Here is a 25,730-nt window from a genome sequence, read left to right as displayed (position 1 = left end):
AAAATCCGCACCGCAACCCAAGCCCATAGGTAACCCATTTATTTTAAATTTTAACAAATAATATGATACAACTTGAATAAAAGGAAAATGACAAGACCAGAGAAGTGGACGACAGAATCTTTGAACTTTAGACAAGACTCTTCATTGTCTACCTTCCAGCCGCACTCTCCATCTGCATTTCTTCCTTTCAGTAGTCAATAAAAATCTTTTCCCCCTCCGTCGCTGCCTCTACTCCGTCGTGCAGTCCTCGGTTCCTCCGAGGAGAATGCGGCATACTCTTGATGTTTTTCTCTGCATCGTGATGGCAAATTATGTTTCGGAGCTGCTGCATTATCCGGTAATGCTTCCGCCTCTATCCCGTTGTTGCCTCCCTCTGTGGTTTCATAGAGAGTTGCTCTTCGTCCAAGTTGGCGTGAGCTCGTGTCAAGATCTCTGGTTTTCTTCACTGATTTCAGTTAGCTCTTCTTGCAATGTTTGGGCAGTGCGGTTATGGTTGGCTTTTTTTTAACACCACCGCGGATATGGTGCGATTCCGGTGTGCAGTTATGATTTTCACAATAACCGCATCATAATCGCACCGTTGCCATCCCTAAGGAAGATAATGATATGAGGGAGAGAATGGCGAATCAATTTCACGGCTCACAATATTCTCGAGATACTATTTTCCTTTTATCTTTCATGCATTTTCTTTTTCTAAATTAATTAGTTTTTCGCCCACTATCTCTTTCTCTCTCACTTCATTTAGCAGAAGAAGACGGACACGTGATTTTAATTTTACTACACGGACGTTCACGCCCCAAACCGGATACTACCCACAGATAATTCCCCGCTTTTAAATCTTGTTATGAGAGAAGGAGAGGGAATTGAGGATAAAAATCGCAGTTGATACATAGTTGATAAATCATAATGTGTGTGGGGGCAATTGGCAAGTTACGTCGTTAGGATCCATCTACCATGATATCCTTGTTCATGATAATAGATTCGATATTTTCGAGTATTTTCATTTCAAGTATTCAGTACTTTTACTGCTTATAATTAGTATCAGTGATTATTATTTTCTACTTTCAATTTAAGTATTTAGTACTTTGATTCTAATGTTTAAACTTTTGTACAATGCGTCACAATATAGTAAAAATACCAAATACTTGAACTGAAATTCTAAACGATGAAACTATGTCACTAGTACTCTAACAAGGAGTCAAGTTAGAATCTATAATAGCCATTTAAAGTAAGCTTCTCGAACCTGTACTATGAGGAGTCTCCATTCGTGTGATGTGAGTATGTTACGCAGAATTTTTGAGCAATTTCTCAACTCCTGATTGAGTGTCTTTTCATTTATCTTCTTTAATTTAATAACCCATCAAAAGTAATTAAAAAAAATTAAAGAATGCAAGAGATGAGCATAAGTTTACTATTATTATAGTGATATAAACATGGTTAGTTGCATCAATTGTCTTGTCTTCGAAACTTTACCTCCAATTTTTCTTATTTTTATTGTGCTCTTTTACATATTTTATTTTTGAAAAAAAATACATTTTTAATGTGGACTTGACACCGTTAATTTTGCCTACATATTAATTTATCAGTGGTTACAAATTAAAATTATCTAAAAAGTAAAAGAAAATTGAGCAATTAAAATAAAATAAAATAATTAAACTGTAAAAGAAATAACGCCAAAGGGATGGATGGTCGCCGAGAGGGGGACTAGATCAGAGGCGCTGCAAAATGACACATATATCGTATGTCAAATATGTTATATGGATATATAACTTTTAAAATAAAAGTTGCAAATATGCAACTCCTATTACTACAAAATGTACAAATTGTCTTATTTTTATAATATCGATACGCGAAATATGTATTATTTAATATAACTATTCGTAGGAGAAGTTGCATTGAATTTAGCATTATACCGTATATTATTTCTAAATAAATTTCTATGAAAAATAAATAAAACCTTCTATACAAATATATTACAAATAAATTTAAAAGTTTCCATTATAAAAAGAATAACATATTACAATTACAAATTTATACTATCAATCAATGCTACATCTACTAATATATAATACTACATATAAGTCATAAAAATAATAAGCCATGATTTTATTTATTTATTTATTTACGACAAATAAAAAAAATTACAAGCCTCTGCAGCTTAATTCTAATTTTCAATAAATAGACTTTACCGCACCAAAAACAAATGGAACTAATTATCATAATATAAGCATCGACATTCACCTAAAGCATTTTCGAGGCCAAAGTAATTCAATACCTAGCAAGAATTAGTTTTGCCTTGATAAGTCATGACAGGTAACCTCATGAGATAAATTTGGGCTCCTTCTTGCCAATAGATTAATAGCCTCGAGGTTGAACGAGGCCCTACTCAGTGCGAAGTCGTATCTTCTCGAAGACAAGGATCTAATAAAATCCAATCCGATCCAATTGGAATATCTTAAAGAAAGATCCGCCTCTCATTTTCCAGTCCCTTCCCCTTTTATTTCCTTTTTCTTTCCCAATTTTTAATTTCAATTTTTTGACTTGCATTGCAAGAACAAGAGGGGACATGTGGCGGGTGCCGAATACTTGGCTCCTAATCCAACTAACAGCCACTCTCACCCCCGGCAAACCGAAACCCTAAACCAGCTTGTGGCCTGAGATTTTTTGGCGGAATTTTTGTTTTATTTTATTATTTCCTTATTTCTGTCTGGTGGATCCCATGGTCCTTTCTTCATTCTTTTTTTTTTTGGGGGGGGGGGGTGGGCCCACAGGTCAGGTACTGCAAGATCCATCTAGGCTGTCCCCATTGCGCATTTTATCACAACATCTCATGATTGTTCCGGAAAAGGTCGCCCACATGAAACCCATATCTCCCTATCCCAATTGCAAGGGAAATCCCCCCTTAAATCGGCATGTAAGAACTAATTCACGCCAAATTTGACTAGCTCTCTCGTATGCGTTACGCGAGTGTGCCACTGCTCGTGCTTTTATCCAATTTCGATTTTATGCAAAATTTGTTTGAGTTACCGGAATTATGCTATATTTTTTTAGATGTGATTGGTAGTTATAATTAATTAAGCAAAGGTGGATAGTATTTTTTTTTATGGAAGAAAACGGCAGAATTTTCAAGAATTTTGGTTCTTTTGCTTCATAAAAATGGGAGAATGAACAAGAATAGGGTCTTATATAGGAAAAATAAAAACGATTATAATGTGAGACTTTCGCTTAAATAATAATATACAATAGAGTTTTTAAAATTCAAATCCTCCTCCTCCTCCTTGTTTTTCACTATAGATATTCCTCGTGGTGGACTTGTGTCTTGATAGTGATAAGGTAATTCATATCGGATCGGATCGAACCCGCCACCCGTCGACCCATAGAGAACCAAAGAGAATCCCCAGACCCCCCGTAGCACAGTCCAATACCGATGGGCAGCATACGCAATAGAGAAAACTCGACGGAACCTATCATTAGAGAAAGGCCCCGTCGAGCCCTTTTGGGAAAGGGGTCGACGAGCCCTTATTCACCATGTGTACATGTGGGATTAAGTTGGAACAACAATTTATTGAAACTCGGAGCTAGTCACACCATAAATCTAAATTTAGAATTACTTTTTAATTATCAAAGAGATTCATAGTCCTCAAATAAATTAATGATATAAAATTACGTATGATTCATTGTCTCTAATATGATATTTTTAATTGGAAGGAAATAATTGAAAATTAATCTTAATTCTACTCAATGAAGAGATAAAAAGTGATAGTATTTGGTAAAATTTTATCTTCTTAATCCAATAGGATTAGCTTGATCGTTAAGGAATGCAATGTCCTTGAAATGACCCAAGTTTTAAGTCATATGAGATCATATAAGAGAATACCTCCTCATTGGACCACTTTCACGACTTGTGTGATCAAACTTACCTGACTTGTGAGCTTTTTTTGGAAGTTCACATGAGTCGTGGATATTATTTTGACGAAACTTGAACACTTTTCGTTATAAAAAAATATTACTCTTTTCTTTTTATTCAGTTAAAAAAAAATCATGGATCTCATTTTAAAAAATTGAATTGAAATGAAATTTTTATATAAAAAATACAGTCATACAAATTATTATATTGAAGAGAATCAAACCAGAACTTTTTAGATTTGGTGTGTATGGCTGTCCCCGTATCTCCCTTCCCTGTCCTTTTTCATCTAGACATGACGAAATTCCCACTTTTATTAGGTTAAAATAAATTTTTTTTGGATAGCAGGATAAGAGAAGATAGATCCGCAGTCAAGTCATCGAGATATATTTTGTGGACTTGGATTGGGCCCCACTTTGGGGCGGCTCCTTGCTTTGAGTGGAAGCAAACCTCCCTCCACCGCCAATTTCATTCTTAATACACAAAATTATCCCAAAATTCAATTCTTTTCAATTCAGATATATATATTCGACCAAAAAAGATAAAGTGTATATGTGCGTTTAAATTAAATATTAAGAAAAAGACATCGCTCAATCTTTGATTGGCTCTACAAGTAACATGTTGTTGGATGTTTTTAGTTCGGTATATTACTCATTGGATACGAAGTCAATGAAATAGATACGAAGTCACCAAATAGAGTAAGCACAAATACAATGTAGCAGCATTTCAAAGTTCCAATTATAACTCTCTACTATCACACGTAGACCCCGGCTAAACTGGGGGAGGGTCCTCAAGTCATATTCCATGTAGAACTTAGCCATCTGGTGTCGATATTCATAAGAGACATCAATACCAGAGCAAAGCAGAGGGAGTCTTGAACCATACTCAAGCGTCGGGAGCCCTTCATAGAATTGCCATGACATGTAGAATCACAGCCTAGGCTAGGAAGGATTGTTAACCAATCCGGCAAGTCGAAAAGACACCAAGTTGCCAACCAATACGACGGCGCTGAGGAAAGTAGTCAACCAACTGGCAGAGTCAAACCAAGAACCACTAAGTCACTTTTGTAAGTTCAAACCAATGACCACATCAAAAAGCCTAAGGAGCCAATCCCGAGCAGTCAAACTAAATAACTTAACAATCTCAGTTCGCTCAGACCAGCGACTGAGCTTGGGAAAACGCTAGGTTGCCAAACAAACTAGCCTCTGCCACTATACTTTTACAACTAGACAAACAATACAACCGGATAGGCTCGAGGAGCCCCGAGCAAACACATGAGACAAAAAATGGTCCAGTCGTCAGAGAAAAAGGCATCATAGTGGACCAATTTTACCTAAGGGAGGCAATTCCTTAACGTAAAGGGGTGGATGGGCACTGGGTGGAGCGGTAAGTCGAAGACTAAGAAACCGCCCCATTTTATTACCGACACCGCAGAAGAAAATAGAGTGTCATTCGCACCGCTCGGAAACTAAGCTACCGGAGAGGGATCGGGCGCGACCTCAACGGGAAGGAGAAGTTGCCACCACACGCAACCATCGGAGACCGAGAGGAGGGGGGACGGCCCCTGCGACCATTGAGACGCCGTGCGCACTATCTCCATTGTAGGCAGACCTGTACGCTGACCCAATGATCTGATTCGATGATCCGACCCGATCCCATCGACCCCATCAGGAACCCAGAATCGAGTAGTCGTAATGAGCAAGACCCGCCCATAGCTAGTCGGATTAACTTAGTTTCGACTAGATCTAAGCTAGGTTCCACCATGTTTGGTCTAAACAAGCATGATCCATCCATGTCTAGAGTGAAAGAGTGCGAGTCGACCATCGAGAAGGGGGTGGCACTGATCAAATCGCAGGGGCAAACCACTAGAAGGGAAGGGTGGAGGTTACAAAGCATGGTGGGCCATTTGTGTGTGTGTGTGTGGGGGGGGGGGGATGACTCTCAACAGCTAGAGAAGACCAAGAGAAGACGTCGGAAGCTGGGCGGAGACGGGAGCCACACACTAAGAACCGATGATCGGAGAAAAAAGAAAACGACAATGAAAGGAGACCATGAGGGAAGGGATGGGAGAAGAAACATGAAAAGGGGGGAAAGAGAGAAAGCCGCCGGATGCGTCGATGGCGATTGCTGCTGCTCGGTTTTAGGGTTTGGTCAAGAGAGTAAAGAGAAAAGTAGGAGGAAAAGAAAGCTTTCGCCGTGTCAGAATTATTAAATATTATATTTATTCATAAATATTATGTGTATGCACATGAAAATTTGGTTAAAAATGACCGAGTTCAAGGAAATTTTGCATTAATTTAGTAATTCTTAGGAGAAACTCGGTTGGTTTTTTTCACTAATGATCTATTTTGTTTTACGGTTTTAGAGTTATAGGATTTTGTGATTTTTTTTTTTAGATCTAAGAAATTAGAGGGAAAAGGAGAGGAAGAAATGCCTATAGTGCTACGGTGCCCCTACATTCATGCTTGATGTTATATCGAGAATATCGGACGATGAGGTCCACATGTGGTTCTAAAGTCGACATGGAAAGAGAATCACCCATCTAAACGTAATGGATAAGCTTTGAGAGAAAAAGACATTTGTCTTATCGAATCTTTATCTGCAAAGAACATGACATCAAACAAATGTTCTGGCATGTATAGTACCAACCAATGCGAACTAGACCAAAAAACTACGACCGCAGATAACACATTTTTCCCCCTCCGACATGATATATCTATTTTGGCAATGTATTTATCTCTGTTGGTGTGACATAATAATTATCGACTCTACGATATTGTGAGGCGGTCTATAAAAGTGCAAACATACGCATATGGATTGATTTTCAATTATTCAAAACTTATTTTTATCAAATAAAGTTACAAATTCGAGTATTTTAAATAGAAAAAATTAACACTGGTGAAATTTATTCTTTAATAAGGTCTCGTTTGATTTGTAAGTTTGATTTTAGAATTATGATTTTAATTTGAACTCAACACACTACACAACAAAAATACACGTTTTCCAAGTTAAATTTATAATCTCATCTCATTTGTCATTTTTCACAATCAAAATCAAAATTAAAATCAAACTTACTTTAATTCTAAAATCAAATACACCATAAATTAACTTAAATCGATTGAATTAACCGGACATATTAACTTTGAAATATTATGATTTATACGGAAAGGGAGACCCACAAAAACAGCCCTGCTGGGACCATCACTCTCTCTCTCTCTCTCTAAAATCTACCTATAATCTTGAGTATTTTTTTTTATTTCTTTTTAACGTGAGACAGTCAATGCGCCACCTGGCCACAGGCCCGTGTCCCTGTCTTGTCTGTACTTGTTTTTATGTGGTCGTAGATATTTTCCGATTTTTCCTTCTTCCTCCCTCCACTTTTTTTCCCCCTAGTTTTTATATCTTATATGTTCCCACGATAATAATTAGAAAAAATACCGTACGACACAGCATTTTGCTATTTTGTCAAAATTTATCACGACTTTTAAAATTTGCCGTATAATAGAACATTAACATCCCGTTTGATTTTAGGATCGATTTTTAAAATTTTAATTCTACTTATTATACAATAAAAGTCAACAACACAATTATTATTTTTTTTCTTTTCTTCTATTTTTTAACCATTCAATTCAATTTTTAATATTAAATTATCTCAATTATTTATTACTTTTTCACATTTTTTCTAACAATTTAACAACACAGTCTCTACAACTCAATTAAAATCAAATTTTAATTCTACTTAATTCTAAGACTAAACACACTGTGAATTTTCGTGTCAGATCTTAGAATGCTGATTTTTCAATCTAAACAGGTTTTGATGATGTAGCATGCACGTTGCGCATCATGCAATGGAAATATGACTCTCACGTGTACACTATGTCAGCAAAATCATTAATTTTGAATTGAAAAATCGCGACGTGTTAGGGTTAACACAAAAATTAAACATCGAATTATATGGTATAATTTTTAAAAGTAGTGAAATTAAAATAATTACTATTGCGAAAAGTTGTGTCGTGCGATGTACTTTATATCCTAATAATTAAATTAAATTCCCAAGCACAAAATATTTAGTCAATTCACAGTTGATGGATTTACTCGGCGGAAGAATGGGAAAGTACTTTTCCACCGAAAATGTTTGCAAGATGCTCCTCCGAATGCGACTCAAGTGTAACTGCCCCTACTTTTTTCATTAATTGCAAAATTGCCATTTGTGACGCATTCGGCTCTGCCGAATTCAGACGGTGCGGCACATCTCTGGAGGAATTTGTAGTCGGATCAAATCGAACTCTTGATGAAAATTAATTTCAATCAATATAATTAAATTGAAAATATTTCATAAAATCACCGAAAAGAAAAAATACCTACTACAAACTCACATATTCTTATCTCCATAATAATTTCTTTGCACAAATAGAGTGCGTTGATGCTCTTTAATTTCATTAATTTATTTTGGTCAATTCTCTCCGAGAGAGTCTGTCCACGGTCTTTTATATGTCAATCAATCAATGTATTCATTAATCAAATTAACTAATCATATAAATGCATCTTAAATTAAGCTTCGATTTCTGGTCATTTTCATTGATTGGCATTAGGCAGGCAATTTAGGACATGTATTTAGTACAGTGAAGGCGACTGCAGTAATGTTACATTATGCCCTAATATGGATCAGAACACCTTATTATCGTTAATGATTTAGCCCAAGAAAGCAATATTTGTCATCTTTCTTTTATTGCTCCAAAAACTAACTTCGAGATTATGGTAAGGTATTATTCGGGTCCCCTCACGTGGTTTTCTAAATATATGTATGTTGCAGGGGTTTTGTGAAATTGAGGTTTCCTATTTGTAAATTATTCAGTGATGCAAGTAGCGATGGAATAGCTCGAGAGATAGCTATAGTCGTTACTGCTTATTCTTTGTCACACATCCTCTACTTGTAGCTCAGCTGAAACGATCGACTATACAATTAGTTTAGATAAATTTGCTGCATACGGGGTTGAGTTGACTGATGACATTTTTCGATCAGATTCTAGTATGATATCGACAATGATTGATAGGTTGCGCTTAGACAAAAAAAAAATGTAGAAATTATTCTAGCTCCTATCCGAGTGAAAACGGATAAGAGGTCTCAAGTTCTAAGAATTATTGTGATTTAAATCTTATTTTGTCCATTACTTTATTCTATAACTAAATCGACGCGGTTCTTTTTTTTCCGAAATAGTTGCATCTAAAAAATAATTTTACTAAAATAAAGAAGAAAGATGGGAAAAATGGAAATAAAATAGTCAAAAAGTTTACTTCAAGTTCAAAGCAAAAAAAGAATTATAGATTAAATAAATCCCAAAAAACAGGCCATTGGCACAAAGAGAAGAATGGTAAACGTGACTCAGCCTCACTTTTTGCACTTTACGGTTGCCGGATTTGGTGAAACTCTTGCCATCAAAGCAGTTAGGTCTGGCTTGAACGCAACAAGTGGCTGTCATGGCGAGTACTAAGATTCCCCCACTCGCGCGTGGAGTCCCTCGGCCCCACCACCGACCTGCCAGCCGCACACAAGTCATAATTAACATAATTCAGAATATAAATATCTCTAGAAAATATATTCACTTGTTATCTACTCGTCCCTAGTATCTTCTACAAATAAATAAATTGAAAAACAAAAAAGAAATAGAAAAACAGAAAAAGTACAAGATGCAAAATGGTTAGTTTGCAAGCTGTGTCTTATATGTCAAACACACGATGTAAATGTCAAAATTCAAGAAAGCATCTCATTGTTATAGCTAAATCGACTGTTGCACGAAAATGATTTCATTGTACAGGATAAAAATATTTGCACTTAAAAATAAATAAAATTATGTTATGAATTATAATTTAACTTCATTTACTTTTTTCTTAATTCGACAATACAATCATTACTTTTTATTTTTTTAATATTATAATAATTTTTTTCATAATAATTATTACAATTAATTTTTAATATTAAATTTCATTAACTATTCATTTCATCAGTTTAACAATAGAATCATTACTTTTTTTATTTAATTTAATAATAAATTTTTACGTATACTTTTTTTATAATTATCATTATAATCCACTTAAATAAATAATATATATATATATATATATATAAATATTTGAAATGGAGTGACATAAATACTTCAGTCTATTACTAAACGCATCAAAATGTGACAAAAATAAGATGGGATGAAAGAGTGGTAAAAATAAAAAATAAAAAATAAAAAAGGGCAAAAAACCGGGGAGGAAACAGGAGGGCACCACGTGTCAGAGGTGTCGGGGCGTTCACAGCCACAAGATCCTCACAGCTTCCCGAATGCTCCATGGGGAAGGGAAGGGCCATTTTCAAAGAATCGAGCTGGGAAATTTCGTCTGACGTGGCAGCGTCTCCTTTTATTCCCGAAATCCTCTCCGTCCCCAATCTCTCTACCCCTTCCCTTCCCCTCTGCAAATTTCCTCCCCTTCCATCATCTCTGCTCTGCGCCCTTCTCCCCCTCCCCCTCGACTCCTCTCCTTCTGCTTCCATAGTCTCTGTTGCTGTCTCTCGAGCTCCCAATTGCCTCTGCTGGGGTCGTGTCTGAAGATTTCTTCCTTACTGTATTTTCCGGTGGGTTTGGAGTGGAATCGCTTCCTCTGCAGGAAGATTTTGGCGGAGGAAAGCTCTCCTTTTGCTCCCTTCAATCCGTCTCTCCGGTGAAATCGGCTTCTGGGTTACTCGATTCTTACGGTGAGTTGATGATTTGTTGCTTCCATTGCTGAAGGAACTGATGGTTGATGGTTCCGATTTCAAGAAACGGAATTTTCCCAGCTCTGTGTTCAAGCTTTTCCATTGCTGAATTTTCCAATTTCAGCATATGTATATGTGTATATGCGTTGTGGTGGAAGATTATGTAGGGAAAATATTGTTCTTAATTATTAGTGTGATTAATAGGATGGTTGTGCTCTTTGCTAATTTGAGCTCGGTTGGGTCTGTCTTGCTGCAGGGAAAATTTTTGATTTACCAGAAATGGCTGCTCAGGTACTACTTTTTATCTCGAGGTCTTGTGTTTTCCCGATTCGGGATTGCTTGATGCTTGGTGCTTTTGGTATTGCCGTGTAATCCGATTGATGTTTCTCAACTACGCATTTTAACTGGGTGAATTATACTATATCATATTAGTAAATGTCAGCCTGGGATTTGGCTGGACTGGAAAACCTTTCGTTAATCTGTCTCTGTATTACTGTATTGGTCGTTCTGTTGGTTGATAATCCACATTTTCTATAATTGGCAAGGAAAGGTTGTATCAAACCCGAGATGGTAGGATTGCGGACCTGGACCTCATTATAATTAACAGCCTGTAGCTATTAGTGAAACACCTTCCTTCCTTTAAAACACATTGATTTTACACCTTGAGGGGTAGATCTGGAGAGCGAAATGAAATAACTATTCGATTCTGCTATTACACCTTTTGGCAGTTCTTTCACTTATCGTGGTCTTTTAGCCTTTTACAGTCGGGTTTTTTCGGTTCTGTATACTACTGATCTGGACATGCCCTTCTTCATCTACCCGATTAGAGTACCACATCTTCCCTTCGACAACTCCTACTATTGATCTTATATTCACGTTTTTGTGATTGATTAGATGTTCAATTTTCTTTTCATTCTGCATAGTCTGAGTTCGCTACCTGACTTTGTTGGAGGACAATGTTTAAAACTCTTCTCTTGATATGGGAACAGGACCAGAATGAAGGCACAACAACTTCAACTGCTTCCAACATGGACCAAACCAGAGAGATTTATTCATTTGAAAACGACATTGCACCTAAGGTTGATTTCTTGCTCCAGCTTCCAGTCCATTCACCATCAATTATTTTACCAGACGTCTTTGACATTCTTCAATTGTTATTCTCCCTCACTTTAGTAGTTGTTTTTCCTGGCATTAGGTGAGGAAGCCCTACACCATAACCAAACAGCGAGAAAAATGGACAGATGAAGAGCATCAGAGGTTTCTTGAGGCTCTAAAACTGTATGGCCGTGGCTGGCATCAGATAGAAGGTAATTTCCCATTCTCATTCTTCAGTTATAAATTAGAGATTGATTGATTTGATTATTTTTGTCTTCGTGCATGAAACTACGTAATAATGTCAGTGGATTCAACAATCTTTCATGCAGAACACGTGGGCACCAAGACTGCAGTTCAGATTCGAAGCCATGCCCAGAAGTTCTTCTCAAAGGTCGAGCCTCGAAAAGTGATCCTTCCTGCTTGTAAATAAAATCTTTGTCTGAGTGCAATATCATGAAATCTTGTAATGTCCGAAAACCTGATGGTATGCAAAATTCTCTCATGACTGAAAGCGGGAGAGTGTTTTCAGTTAGATGTTAATATTAACTTCCTATTTTTCCCCCTAATGATCTTCAGGTGGCTCGTGGTGTAAATGGGAATTCTGATGGTTCTGTTGTGCCTATCGAGATCCCTCCTCCTCGGCCTAAGAGGAAGCCTGTCCATCCATACCCACGAAAATCTGTTGATGCCAAGGGAACTTCGAATTCTTATCAGCCAGAGAGGTCCCCTTCACCGAACTTCTCGAGCATGGAGAAAGAGTCTGGCTCTCCTACTTCTGTTTTATCCGCTATCTTTTCGGAAGGGCATCAAAGTGGATCCCGTTCACCAACCTCGTGTACTACCGAACTGCCCTCTGTCAGTTTAGCAGCGGCAGGTAAGGTGAGCAATGCGAGTGAGGAAGGAGAATCGGGGAAAGGGTGTTCGACTTCAACACCAAGGAAACTGCCTTCGATGGTAAGTCAGTCTCTTCTTTTATTTTGGAACCGTGCATCAATTTTCATCAATAGAGATCACTGTAATACTCTTTTATTACTAACGATCTGTGTCTTGGATTTCGTTGGTTTTCAGAGTTGTGATTCGAAATCAAGGAACTCTTCATCGCCTGATGGAGTCGGAGGCACAAATGCTCCTTTTACAGCAATTAAGCTCTTCGGGAGCACTGTTATGGTTGCGGAAGTTGAGAAACAATCGCCTGGAGATACTAACAAAGGTCAAGAAAACTCGACCACCGAGGATGTTAACAAGCTCGATGAATCTTCACATTCAAATGAAAATCAAGATACGCAATTGTCTCTTGGGAAGATCTATAACGGCCCCAACCCTTTTAGCTCTAGGCAATTTTCTCCTGATGGTTCCCTTCAGTTGTGGCCGCTATATCAATGTCCGCCCTTTATTTACTTTGCTCCGGGTAACCGGCCTCCAGAGTCGAGGCCCACAAACGAGAAGGAGAAATCTTGTTCAGGGTCTGACAGTACGATCTCCACGAATGAAGGGGAGGCTGGGGAGCGAAATGCGGATATAGTCGACTCTAAATGCGAAAAGAAACTGTGCGAGGCAAGAAGAGGGTTCGTGCCGTACAAGAGGTGTGCGGCGGAGATCGAGGTGAAATTGGGTGAAACCTCTGCCCCCGAAGAGCGGCAGCCGCAGAGAGCCCGGGTCTGTTCATAGCATCAAAGGACTTGTTCCCTCTCGGTTCGGCAAGATATTCGCCACCGAAGTCATAACAACAGACTATTCATTAGGTAGTACGAGGGCAAGAGAAGGGTTAATACTGATTTTCTGGTGAGAAGATGAAGCTGCAGCTGAAGCTGGAGCTCCCACTTTTATAAGGTGAAGCTGACGAGTGATATAGAATTCACCAAGCGTGAAGTATGGTGAAATAGCCGCCGCCGCCTCCTCCTCCTCCTCCTCACAGGACAAAGATTCTTTGTTTTTTTTTTTTTTTGTCCCCCTCATTTTCTTGAGGGTTTTAGTTTTTATTTATACAGTTCAATTTAATTGTTGTAACTTGTAATGCTCCTCCCTCGAGCTGTTCTTCTGACTTGGTTTTCTATTTCTAATTTTTGGGTAAATTTCCCTTTCTTTTTGGGCGACTTTCCTGCCTTTTCTTTTCAATTTCCAGACTATATTGTCTTAATTATTTTTTCTTTCCTTTTTTTACGGAATAAAAGTCCGTTCAAATTATATATTATTTGGATGTGTGATCTGGTATACGAACGATAGTTGCTTCTTTTGTGATGACCATAAAAATTCTTCTGCCCATGTGGTAAATGTTGTGGAGGCCCGTGGACCCTTTCGATCCGCGCTTGCGGTCTAATGTATCTGAGAGACTCGTGAACTATCCGATATTTAGACCGAATCATGTCCCTATCCTCGGAGCAGATAACAGCTTTGTTGGGTGGTGGGGATTGGATGTTATTCAATCGTGTTGATTAACTATACATGATGGCAAGGATACATATCTCTATTCAGAGAAATCACGAACCGTACGAATCATCTTAGAGTATTTACTAGTTATACTTGCGTTACAACTAGAGCAGTCGTGGTACAATTGACACCACTGAATTTTGTTTGAATCGGTCTTCCTCTTACTTACAATTGATTTATACCGACAAAAGACTCGTAATAGCTCTGTCCACCGTGCCGATCGTAAGTTAAATCTGGAGTTAGAAAAAGACCAATTAGGATTTAAAGATCTGATCCACGCGTGAAGACTTTTTGATGGCACTAAAGAGCATAAAATGTCCTATGGGCCCTCATTTCTTTCCGAAAGTTATATCCAAAGGCCCATAAATGCCCAGTCTTTTCTCTAGAAGTTTGGGTACTTGGATGCAATTTAACATAAATAAAGGCAACTTGAAGAATTTCATGTACCTACTAATTGGTAAAAGCTACATAAGTCCTTTTTTTTAAAAAAAAAAATTTCACAAAATAATTAAACACCTGAAAATGACCACAGGAAATAAAAGGGTCAATAGCCAATACCCAGAAAGTCAACACCCACCAACCCATAGTGTCTTGAGTTGCCCCATTACAACATCCACCAAACCCAAACTAATAAGAAAAACTAAAAATAAAAGGAAAAAAATAATTAAAGTATGAAGAAATAGTGTAATGTCAGGTAATTAATTAGCAATGATGATTTTTCCATAACCAAAATATTGAATTTTAAAACCCCCTTTTGAATCTATATATATAATTCCTTATTATAGGAAAATATATCCCCCTTCTCTTTTTTCTTCTTGTGATTATTGACCACCAATTGCCTCCCTTGACCGATTAGAGAGATTAAAATGTCACCCGAGTGACTTCTTCTCCACCCATGGAAGGGTTAGAGGGGTACCAAGCATCGTCATCTGTTATGAACTGCATCCATGAGTCGTCCTTGTCTTCCTCGTCAATGCAAGAGGACGACGCGATCTGGACATCGGGCGAGGCCGTCATCAATTCATACTCGTTTAGAAGTCCCTGCTGTGGGCTCTCGGCCATCATAAACGATGATACGCTGCACTGCCCTTGTTGTTCTTCGATCTCGGAGCATATCCCATTTTTCTTGAACACACGGCACAATGCATATGAATCCTGCACAGGTACAAGGCCAAAGGCGATTCCATCATGACAGGGTTTACGCGAGAAAATTACATACGAAAAGTTCTTGATTAGACTCGATTTTTATAAATAAAATTTAGTAAAACCCGGCAAACATTATCTTGACTTTGTACGTTTATTTACAAAAGTAAGATAAAATAAGGACTGGAGGGAAAAGGTTGCGGGTTAATCTAGGAGATTTGAAAGAGTTTATGCATGATATGTAGTTATACTAATGATGATGATATCAAAAGAAGATGATGACATCAAAAGATGATATAATTATTCAACTTGAAGTCAAAAAGTGAGATTAGTCAGACAAGAAAGCAATGGGCAAGAGAAATTCAAGATTATGAATTTGAGGCATACAAGGTTATGGTAATGGCAAAAAAAAAAAAAAAAGAAAGTATGTAATGACACAAAGTAAAAAATTGTCTCGTCGGAATGTTACAAAATGCTGGCCGTATGAGAGAGGCTTGAGACCTCGTAGTACTTCATTAAACGGCATACTATATATTACAACCCCGAGCGTGATATATCCCTCACCCCACATATTACAATTGTATGTAGATGTTTGCCCAAATTTAATGATGTGAAATTGGAAAATCCCTCAGCTCCCACATCGTTGGAGCTCAATTAGGGTATGTATTTGAAGCATATATATCATAATGGCAAAAACCTAATTAATGAAACACAAAAATATGTGTGTGTGTAAGAAAGAGATATTCAGTTTTTTTTCCTTTTTTGATGAATTGTAATTCAAGTTTTGGATCGTGCAAGTAAGCTATCAACCAAGCTATATATATATATTTATATATTTATATATATAGCATATATATATATATATGTATGAGAGTTCTCTTTTACGTATCTATGGAGAATGATATGGGTATTTTTGGTCATTGGGGAATAAAGTGAAAAGCGCCCGACACCCTCTCACACGAAAGTGATGTGGACAGCACTTTATTTAACAACCCTAAGGAAAAATAAAGAGGGAAGGGACTAATCGGCAGAATCTACAAATTCAACAGAAATATTAATTAAGCAAACAAGTAATTTATTTATTAATTAAATCTAACCTATATATAATTAAGGAGAGGAAGAGGATAGTACTTTTGTCTCATTAGAGAGAAGAGACAAAGTGAAAGTACTATGTAGATTTTGTCTCGAGACATCTTGACCAATGATGCATGCAAGAAAAGAATATGTATATGTATATATCTTCTTTTTTAAAAATTTCCCAATATATATATATATATGTTATAATATTTAGATGTGTATATGATAAGAAATCGAACATTCCATAAAGAAAAGTAAAGTGGAAGTCTTTATTTCCCCAAGTGACAGAAAAATAGCAAAAGCCCTAACTTTCCATGCATGCATCTCATGCACTTCTCACGTTAATTTCCGAATCCATCGAAATATCATTCCCACTTCCTACATAGCAAAGTTTGTAATTAGCTAGGACAACTCTTTGTTCGCATTATTAATCGGATCGTGAAAGCTCTTGGGATCATGCGATCAAATAATCATTAGTTTAGTTGCTTCTTATCATAGGCCCATTAAGTTCTTAGCCGTGATTGATTTTACTATACTAAGTTGATTAACTAGGTTATATTGCACTTTTGTTTATGGCAAAGTTTCTTCTTCTTTTTTCCCGAATTGATCAAAAAATGATTCTTCCTACATCTTTGTAGGTAAATGATTTCGGCTTGGGAGCACAAAGAACCAGAGAAGCTTTAGGTAGAGCTAACTTTATTTTCTTTTGCTGTAAAGAGAAGTGGATTGAAAGCTATTATATTTACTTCTTTTCCTAGCTGGGGTTTAATTTGAAGCTAAATATATATAAACATAAATATATAACGTGCTTTTTGGTTAAATGTGTGGAAATTGTTGATGGATAACAAGTCAAGTCCGTAAAACAAGGTCTCTAACTTGACACTTATTTGGTGGAAAAATGTACTATACTTTGTACTTTCTAAAATTCGAACAATTCATTTGAAAATTAAGGCAACAAACTCAATATGTTGTGACCCTCATCTCATTGTTCAAACTTCTAGTCGACAAATCTTTTGGAACTATATCGGCAAATAATTTGTGGAACTATTGATCTGGAGTAAGATCACGAGAGTTCAACAGTGCATGAACAGTTGAACCCAGAAAGAAACCTTAGGGAAATAATGGACAATGATGATCTTGATGAGGCTTTAAGATAAAATATTAGGTATCTAAATAGTCGTGGTTGATTTTATTTTATTTTTATTTGGTAGTATAATTTTTCTGTGGAGTATAACAAAGAGAAGAAAATTATATAATATATACATACATCATACATGAATGAGGGAGATTATGTGGATGTCAAGAGTAAATTTCTATCTGGAAAAGATCATTTTTTTAAATCAGAACCTTCAAACAGAATTAACTTGATCTTGGAAGAAAATGTACGAGGCACGTCAATTGATCCGCATTACATGTAATGCATTTAATTTCACACTGAATTGAATGTTTAATTATAATCTCTTCGTCGAATGTATTTGTCGGCATTTAGGGATTGAACATTGTATCTGTGAATCAATAATCAATAGCACAATCAATAAATTCAATGCGTACATACCTGAATTCCGGAGGTGTCCTCACACTCCTTGTCGTCGAGGCGGTATTCATGCATCACCCAGTCAGTCCTTATCCCTTGCGGAGCTCGGCCTCGGTAGTATACCAGAGTCTTCTTCATTCCAATGGCTCGGTTTTGACATGTCACCCTCCTGTCCTTACCGGTCGACTTCCAGTAGCCTGCACGCGTAGCTCTGTTTGTTCTGAAACCGTTTGGGTATTTCCGGTCCCGGGGTCCGAAGAAGTACCACTCTGGGTCCCTACTCGGCAGGAAGGATTTATCTGCCAGTAAACAATGGTTCGATATAAATAGAAGACACAAATAGAAAGCAGGGCTGATGGGTTCATGGGAAAACTTCTTCAGCAACATACACTCACTGGTAATTTTTATGCGACCACGACACAGTTCATAATACACATCTGCCTACTGTGTGGGCTGAAAAATTAAAATGATTCAGAAAAATGAACAGGTTGACATGAGCGGATACAAGGCACGGCTATAAGATATATTACAAGGTATGGAGGTTGCGATATAAGACATACAGTGATCGCGACTGATGAACTGCAAATTATAAAACCTGAACAAACTCAGGCAATGTAGACGAGCAGTGGCATAAACTATTGAAGTGTATTTTTTGCGGTACAAACTAGGGAGCACTGCTTCCCGACCCAAAGTTTAGTAGAGACTATAAATCATATAGCCCAAATGAGGACATGAGGTGACTCAAAGTGCAATGGGAAACGGGGAGACATTGGACATCAACTCAAGAACTGAGCAGTTGATTAATCCGACATGGAGACGTAATACAAAACTCAAAGAAAAGAAAAGAGGTGTCGAGTATATACCTGCTAATTCCCAGGGTTCGCACTTGTAAAGATCGACCTCGGGGATGATATCGAGTTCGATCTCTTGGCCGTTGATTTTCCGCTTGAGGTAGTAGTTCACGAGCTCCTCATCGGTTGGATGGAACCTGAAACCCGGCGGTAACCCTACTGGCGCCATGGATGGATGAATGATCTTTCTTTTCAGGATGATGTGAAGTGATGATGATCACTTCTTCTTTCTTTTTCCAAGTTTCTCTCTCTCAATCTCTCCTTCTTTCTGCCCTGATGAAGGGATCCTTTTCTCTTATCACACCCAATCACGAGATGATATTTATAAAAGGATTCCAAGACATACGCCCGACCCCTTCAATTCTCTCTCTCTCTCTCTCTTTTTCCTTTTGAGATTCTCAGCAGACAGACGTTCCTCTCAAGCCCTTTCTTGTTCTTTGCTCTTCTCTCTCTCTCTTTCTCTCTCTCTCTCTCTCTCTCTCTCTCTCTCTCTCTCTCTCTCTCTCTCTCTCTAGTTTAATAATCTCTGTTCAGATCCTCGAACAAGATACATGCATATATATAGATAGTGTGTAAATTCACTTGTCAATTCTTAATATAAGTACTTCATGAACGTAATCAATATATGTACCAACACGTGATCATACGGTACATTTTTGAGAAATTATTTGAATAGTTCTATATCATGTGTCATTGTGGCATTATAGGAGCCTTATTATCCCAAATGAGTCGATTAGCAAGAGCCGGCAAATTCATCAGTTTTGACTCTTCTTGTTACATATATATAAATATATATACATTTTGAGAAATTCTTAAAATTGATTCTTTTTTAAGGCGACGAGACGAGAAAAATCAATAATTTTTTTTTTCAATTATACGAATTCATGCCTTATTGTTCATGTGATTATGGACCTATATATTCGTCTGTCTACTGCAATATTGTTATTCTATTGGCATTTTCTCGTGTTAGTGGCCAGGTAGGATCTAAACAAAAGTTCGGGCATATGATCGAGAGGGGACCAATGATCTATCCTGATTCGGGGAAAACCGACGTTTCTATGTCTACAATAAAAAAAAGCGTGCCACATGTCATCTATCAATTTGTATATAATAAGTAAAAAAAATGAGACATTTCCCAAGCTAAAGTTGTGCTGCCAGATGACAAGTAATGAGTGGATGCACTTCCTCATTAATTTTACCTTATAAATTTTTTTCGGTGGAAATTAAAAACAAAGCTTAAGAGACGGGCGAGGTAATGAGACCCAATGACATCGTTAGGAAGAGGCACTTCTAGGTTGATAACGGATGCGGATAAAAATGCGACCCAAAAGCAAAATGCATGGAGTTTCTCACCAACCAATCTACACATGAGTTGCTTTTACGACATGTGTAATTAATCAGAAAAATAGTCCAATCCGGATTAATTAATCCCTAAATTGCCTCCGCAAAAGGGGAAATATGTGGGGCAACATGATCAGCCCTTGTTACACCCTAAAACCCTACTACCCTAATAACTTATTTCTTTTTCAATTTTCGACCAAAATAATGGTAATTATGCATGAGAGTTGTTAGCCAAATAACGTATATTAGTGCATGGGGATAGCAGTTGATCTCTCTCTTCGCTCTTCTAGAGATAGAAAATTTCTCTTACTGTCTTCTCTGGCAGGAAAGGTTCCTTCTCGATCGTACGCTTTACGCGATCGATTCTGCGCAAAATTTCTGCCAGAAATCATCAAGCAGTCGACTGAATTTCTCAGTCTCGATCTTGCAAAAGCTTGATTTGAGAATAATTCTGAGTATGATGGATGTGAAGACTGGTGCGATGGAGGTTGCGATTAGTACAAATCAGGGGGAGATAGTGAGTGGAGCTCCAGCTAATGCACTTGGCGTAGAGGCGGGCCTGAGAATCATTCTTCCATGGTCATGGTGGTGGCGTAGGATGATTCTTGGAAGTAGAAACGTTTTGGTGATGCAGGGCAGAGACTAAGTTACCATGAGCCACTGATCATTAAAGGAAGGAAAGTTGTTAAACCACCGAAGGATGTCTTTGAGGCTGGGACTTCTCGATGGACGAATGCACTTGTGGGACAGCTAGTTGGTTGTGGCATTGATAAGACAGTGGGTGATTGGAGTGAAGAATTGGATTGAGGCATCAGTTATCTAAAGGGGAGATCTTCTAAAGCTTCTCTTCTTAGGCTTGCTTAGAATGCCTACAAGTACATCTATTTCATATGGACGGTTCGCAACTTAAAGACTTTGAAGATGAAAGCCTATCCATTCAAAATGTCTGGGAGTTGGTAAAAGCATCTGTTAAGGATGGACTCTTGGGTTGTAGTGAACTCCTTAAGAAGAATAGGCATAATCTGCAGAATGATATTTTGTTGAGATGGGGCATCAGCTAATTGTTCTGTTGGTTGCTTCTTTTCTTTATAGGGAGTTTGATGTTATGTGACTGGGCTTGTATGCCTTGGTAGTGTTTGTTGTTTGAGTTTTGGATGAATGACTTTCCTTGTACTGATTTGAGTTTCATGTGATTTGTACTCTGATTTGGTATATATGGAGAGCTTGTTGGATTTCATCAAAATATATATATATATATATATATATATATATTAGTGCATGCATATATCTAGATAATAACCCTTCCAGCATTCCACTAAAAAAAGAACATTTCCTATGCATTACCTGCATATTGCACACATATTAATTACAAATTATTGGAATTCAGATTCACTCATAAATAGAAATTAAAAGAGAATCTGAGAAATCATAAAAAATGGAACTCTGCTATATATTCAGGGAATGATTTAATTCACCCAAAATAAATAAATAAATGGATTCATACGAAACAATTCATATCTCAATCTGTGGTCAATGTGTAAGAGATCTCATCAATAATTATATATGTACTGGAGAAAATGCAATTTATGGTGTAATCACATTTCGAATGGGTTGCGACCAACGCGGTTTTCAGTCTATAGAATTAAAAAGCATGAACCTATAGAGAATATCAAATAGAATGAACCAATAAAATATTTTTCTTTTGGTGATTTCACCTTTTTTTTTTTTCGGTGATTGAATGATATATATTTTAGGTAAAGAAACACAGACAGAGGCAGACTGTTCAACTCAGTCCAAAGTTAGAAATGATGACGTCAGGATAATATGATTGGATGACCAAATGCGGACAAAAATTAAGATAGGGTATGGGCCGGCTAGTATACTTATTAGAAAAGACCAAATCTTGATGGAGAAGAGAACCTGAGCCCACACAAGGGATTTTTTGTTTTTTTTTTCGCTTAGGTGACCAAAGTCCTCAACTTAATAATTAATCACTATTTAGGTATCAATTTTCTTTGCCAATGAGGTTCTTTCAATATATTTTAAGGTAATCACAAGTAAAATATGTCTTGTTGTGTTAGAATGCAGTGTGCCATCTGCATTGTATCTTATAAAAGATAACATTTTAATTTTCAATTAGGGAGGTATGTGAATTTAGTATAAGGAAAATAAAAATCCTAATAAATCTTAATAAAGAGTTACGGGTAATTTCATCGCATAAATTGAATAAAAATCTAATGATTATTAAACGAAAATGAATGTGTATCACTATATAATATCTTTTTTTTGGAAGATAAATCTTTACAAATATATAATTAGTAATAGAACAGAATGTTCCCCTTTTTCTCTTTCATTTAATCAACTTTCTTTTCTCTTTTTCTTTATATCCCTTACTTTCTACGCAATAATTACTCAGCAAATAATGTATAATTTTCCCTCCCCTCATATAATATTCTGCTTTAAGCCCACTTTCATTTCTGACCTTCCTCCTATCACCTCTTTCCTCTCTTTATTTATCTCTTTTCTCGGTGTGAATTTTTTTTTCATTTTTACAGGGCATGATCTCAAGGTAAAATTAAAAAGCAGAGAGATCTATTGATGAACTCCCCTGATGAGTCTTGCCTTTCTCAGAATATGCGATTAAAGAAAGAAAAGAAAAGAAAAGCCCTAGCTTGCTCCAACACGATGGATCATCACAGCATCATGATGATTGATTATGGAGGATGATCTTTGGTGTGGGTGATGGGCACTTACAATATATATATATATATATATATATCTTTGTGGCTTTACTCAGCTGGGTTTGTCAGAGGGGGCAGTGTCAGTGTGTGTGCTTTAGTGGCTTCATTAGGAAGGTTGATGATCGCATTGGTGAGGTCCTAATAAAGGGGAAAGACAAAACTCGTGCCCTCAAAACAAGAAATCTTGCATCATATCAGAAAAGTGTATAAGTCCCGATAACATACTAAATCTTTTCTAGTATGGTCGCATATTATAATGTATTGCGATTGGCTGTCGGTTTAGGAATGCTTTAGGTTCGATGGCTTCAAGGCGTGATTAAAGCCATACGGCGGTGATTCCCGTATCCCGACGAGTATAAAAGCAATAGGCATGTGAGTGTCTTGTCTTTCCTATTAACAGTAGAAATTTCTTTCTGGCGTGTGAGCATATATTTGGAGAATAGTTAGATCATCCAGTCAGACCTTCGCAACTTGAAACTAGATCCTTTAATAGGCAGTCCAGTTCGTAATTAATGATTTTGTTTCAACAATACCATATAAGTATAAATATAGATATAGACAATATAGTATTCAATTCATATCAATACATCAAGTACATATATAATCATTTGATGACATAATTCGTTGACTCAAAACTAAGAGTTCATGTAGTCGGTTTGATCCACACTAGCTAGTTGAACCCACCATGCTCCTTTTAGCTTTCCTTATCACTAAGGTCATGCGCTTCCCTTATATTCGATGACAGTTATACGATATTTTTACAGACCGGGTTTTTGGACCCAAGGTCCCATGGGCCGAGAAAGCCTAATAGGCCTGTAAGCAGTGCGGCTCAGTTGGCCCGAATAAGAGATGTGACTTACTTGAGAGCTAAGTATGTGGAAGATATATTTTCCTATTTAATCTATCCTTAAATATCAATATACTGAGGATCTCTAAAAATAAGGTAATAAATATGTCTACGATTCGTTATAAATACTCAGGCATGACGTCAATTTAGAGTTTACGTCCTAATTGCTCCCAGACTGACTTGAGAGGGAAATTGGGACACCACCCCGACCTCCCATTTTGCAGGTGGTTCGAGGCATATGAGTAGAGTTCATCGGCTATTCGAGAAGATCAATATCAATAATGACTCACGTGGATTGCACGTGACTAATTGCTGATTTTTCAGGTCAGTAATATATATACATTTGTACTGTTTTGGGCTCGATCGAGCAGTTAAACTAGGACGGTTGCCTGGAAATTTTGCAAGAATTTAAACGAACATTTATTAGATCGTGCGCAGCGCAGGTACGAGTTATCTTGTTAGGTGAATTAGATATCGTCTTATCTCTAACTTTAGTCCGTTTATGGACAAAATTTCACATTACGGTAACTACTACAAAAAAAAAAGAAAAAAAAAAAGAGATGGATCACAAATTTAATCCCAAGCAAAGTTCAATTTCGCATGATCACACTTAGACAAACCGAAACAAAAGCGTGATACACATAAGTAACCGCCATAATCAGCTCTTAAGATATGTGTAAAATTGGTTAAGCAGCTACCAATGCAAGCTGTTTCGAAACCTTAATCATGGAGGTAAGATATTAGAACATCATCAGATATCCAGGCTTCGATATACAGCTAATGGCATCGGACATCGGATGCAAAATGCGATTGCGTGACTTATCGTGCAGCAAAAAATAAAATGACGAGAATACTGTCAATTACAAGTCTCTGAAAACAATCACGTTTCATGGTGAAGCCCATATATAACCACAGCTTCAACGACTCGACTCAAACTATCCTAGCCGACATATACATCACACTTTAATTTAGAACCAGAAAATGCAGTGCACTCTACTAGACTATTAACATGGGGAATAATTTCCACCCGCCAGTTAGATAACTTGGAATCTAACTCACAACTACTCCACTTCTTGGACATGATATCAAACGCAGCCATGATGCCGTCCATTAAAGCAGTAATCAACTTAGAAGCACCGCCTAACATAACAACACGTCTCGTTGATACAGTCGACCGAAGAATGAAACTGCGGACGATCTCATTCTTTAGCCACGACAAGTCATCGACAGTTTCCAACAGCCACAGCCAAAACCTGTCCGTGCAGTAGAATGCCCTATTTGAGGCAAAATAAAGTCCTCATCGTCCTTGCAACTTGAGTAAACGCGAAGTCTAGGATTCCTCTTTCAAGATATCGATCGTCTATATTCTTTATGATATTGTCATAATTAGCATAGTGGCTTCTTGCAAGCCCATGCAATTTCCCTCCTCTAGCAGTGCATGCTTCGATCCACCACTCTTGAGGCATTGGCACAACTAGTTCCTTCCACTTATTATGCTCTCCCTGCCCTTCTTTGCCGCCTGGTTACAGATCGAAAATATAGCAACTCCTAGGTGAAATTAGAAACCTCTGTATCCCAAGAACCTTGTACTGTCCAACCGATCTATTGCGGACTAAGGCCCGCTCAAATGATAGCAACGATATCTTGATATTGCAAAGGCCATTGTACTGAGTTCTGTTTGGTTGAAATGCAGGTAGCCTTGTATATGATCCCGTAATTGGATTGCAGACAAGCAGTTGATAATGACGTCCTTCCACATAGAGAGATAAACTTTTCCGACCCAATTCACCATCATTCATGCCTCTCAATTCACAAGAACAAGAGCATAACCAGCTAAAAGGAAAGCCGAAACAATTTCAAATTCAGCAACACATGCCCAAAAACTCTCCACCTGCCAATTTCAAATTCATATTTTGACTTATTAATTCCGAGTATCATTGAGAGCTCTCTTTTAATTCGTGCAATAAAATACTTTTATAGACAATTTCTCCGCTCGCGATGAATCGACACTTTGAATTCATACAACGGATA

At 37.3% G+C, this 25,730-nt stretch overlaps 2 protein-coding genes and 1 long non-coding RNA gene across 4 annotated transcripts; 2 read left to right on the top strand and 1 right to left on the bottom strand.

Annotated features, from left to right (window-relative positions):
• Positions 1 to 139: 139 nt before the first annotated feature.
• On the top strand, positions 140 to 6,136 carry LOC116215902. The gene is made up of 2 exons (XR_004158586.1): positions 140 to 337; positions 2,772 to 6,136. It is a non-coding gene; the product is annotated as an uncharacterized LOC116215902 (long non-coding RNA).
• Positions 6,137 to 10,272: 4,136 nt separating this feature from the next.
• Positions 10,273 to 13,875, top strand: LOC116188601 (protein REVEILLE 7-like). Of its 2 annotated transcripts, none has more exons than XM_031518054.1 (7): positions 10,273 to 10,643; positions 10,900 to 10,934; positions 11,633 to 11,722; positions 11,839 to 11,950; positions 12,068 to 12,144; positions 12,315 to 12,692; positions 12,807 to 13,875. In XM_031518054.1, the coding sequence occupies exons 2-7, from the start codon at positions 10,923 to 10,925 to the stop codon at positions 13,404 to 13,406; spliced, it is 1,269 nt and encodes a 422-aa protein (XP_031373914.1). In that variant the 5' UTR covers positions 10,273 to 10,643; positions 10,900 to 10,922; the 3' UTR covers positions 13,407 to 13,875. The 2 variants fall into 2 exon arrangements, with proteins under 2 accessions (XP_031373914.1, XP_031373915.1); XM_031518055.1 differs by having other exon boundaries at positions 10,275 to 10,643; positions 12,068 to 12,129.
• Positions 13,876 to 14,688: 813 nt separating this feature from the next.
• LOC116188602 (NAC domain-containing protein 86) lies at positions 14,689 to 19,081 on the bottom strand. Its single transcript, XM_031518057.1, has 3 exons — positions 18,783 to 19,081; positions 17,941 to 18,218; positions 14,689 to 15,320 (listed from the first exon to the last, which is right to left on the bottom strand). The coding sequence occupies exons 1-3, from the start codon at positions 18,937 to 18,939 to the stop codon at positions 15,027 to 15,029; spliced, it is 729 nt and encodes a 242-aa protein (XP_031373917.1). The 5' UTR covers positions 18,940 to 19,081; the 3' UTR covers positions 14,689 to 15,026.
• Between the last annotated feature and the right edge of the window lie 6,649 nt (positions 19,082 to 25,730).

This window comes from Punica granatum, chromosome 8 (genome assembly GCF_007655135.1).
Source record: "Punica granatum isolate Tunisia-2019 chromosome 8, ASM765513v2, whole genome shotgun sequence".
NCBI lineage: Eukaryota > Viridiplantae > Streptophyta > Magnoliopsida > Myrtales > Lythraceae > Punica > Punica granatum.
The sequence above is the reverse complement of the archived record's forward strand: the minus strand, read 5'-3'. Positions and strand labels throughout refer to the sequence as shown.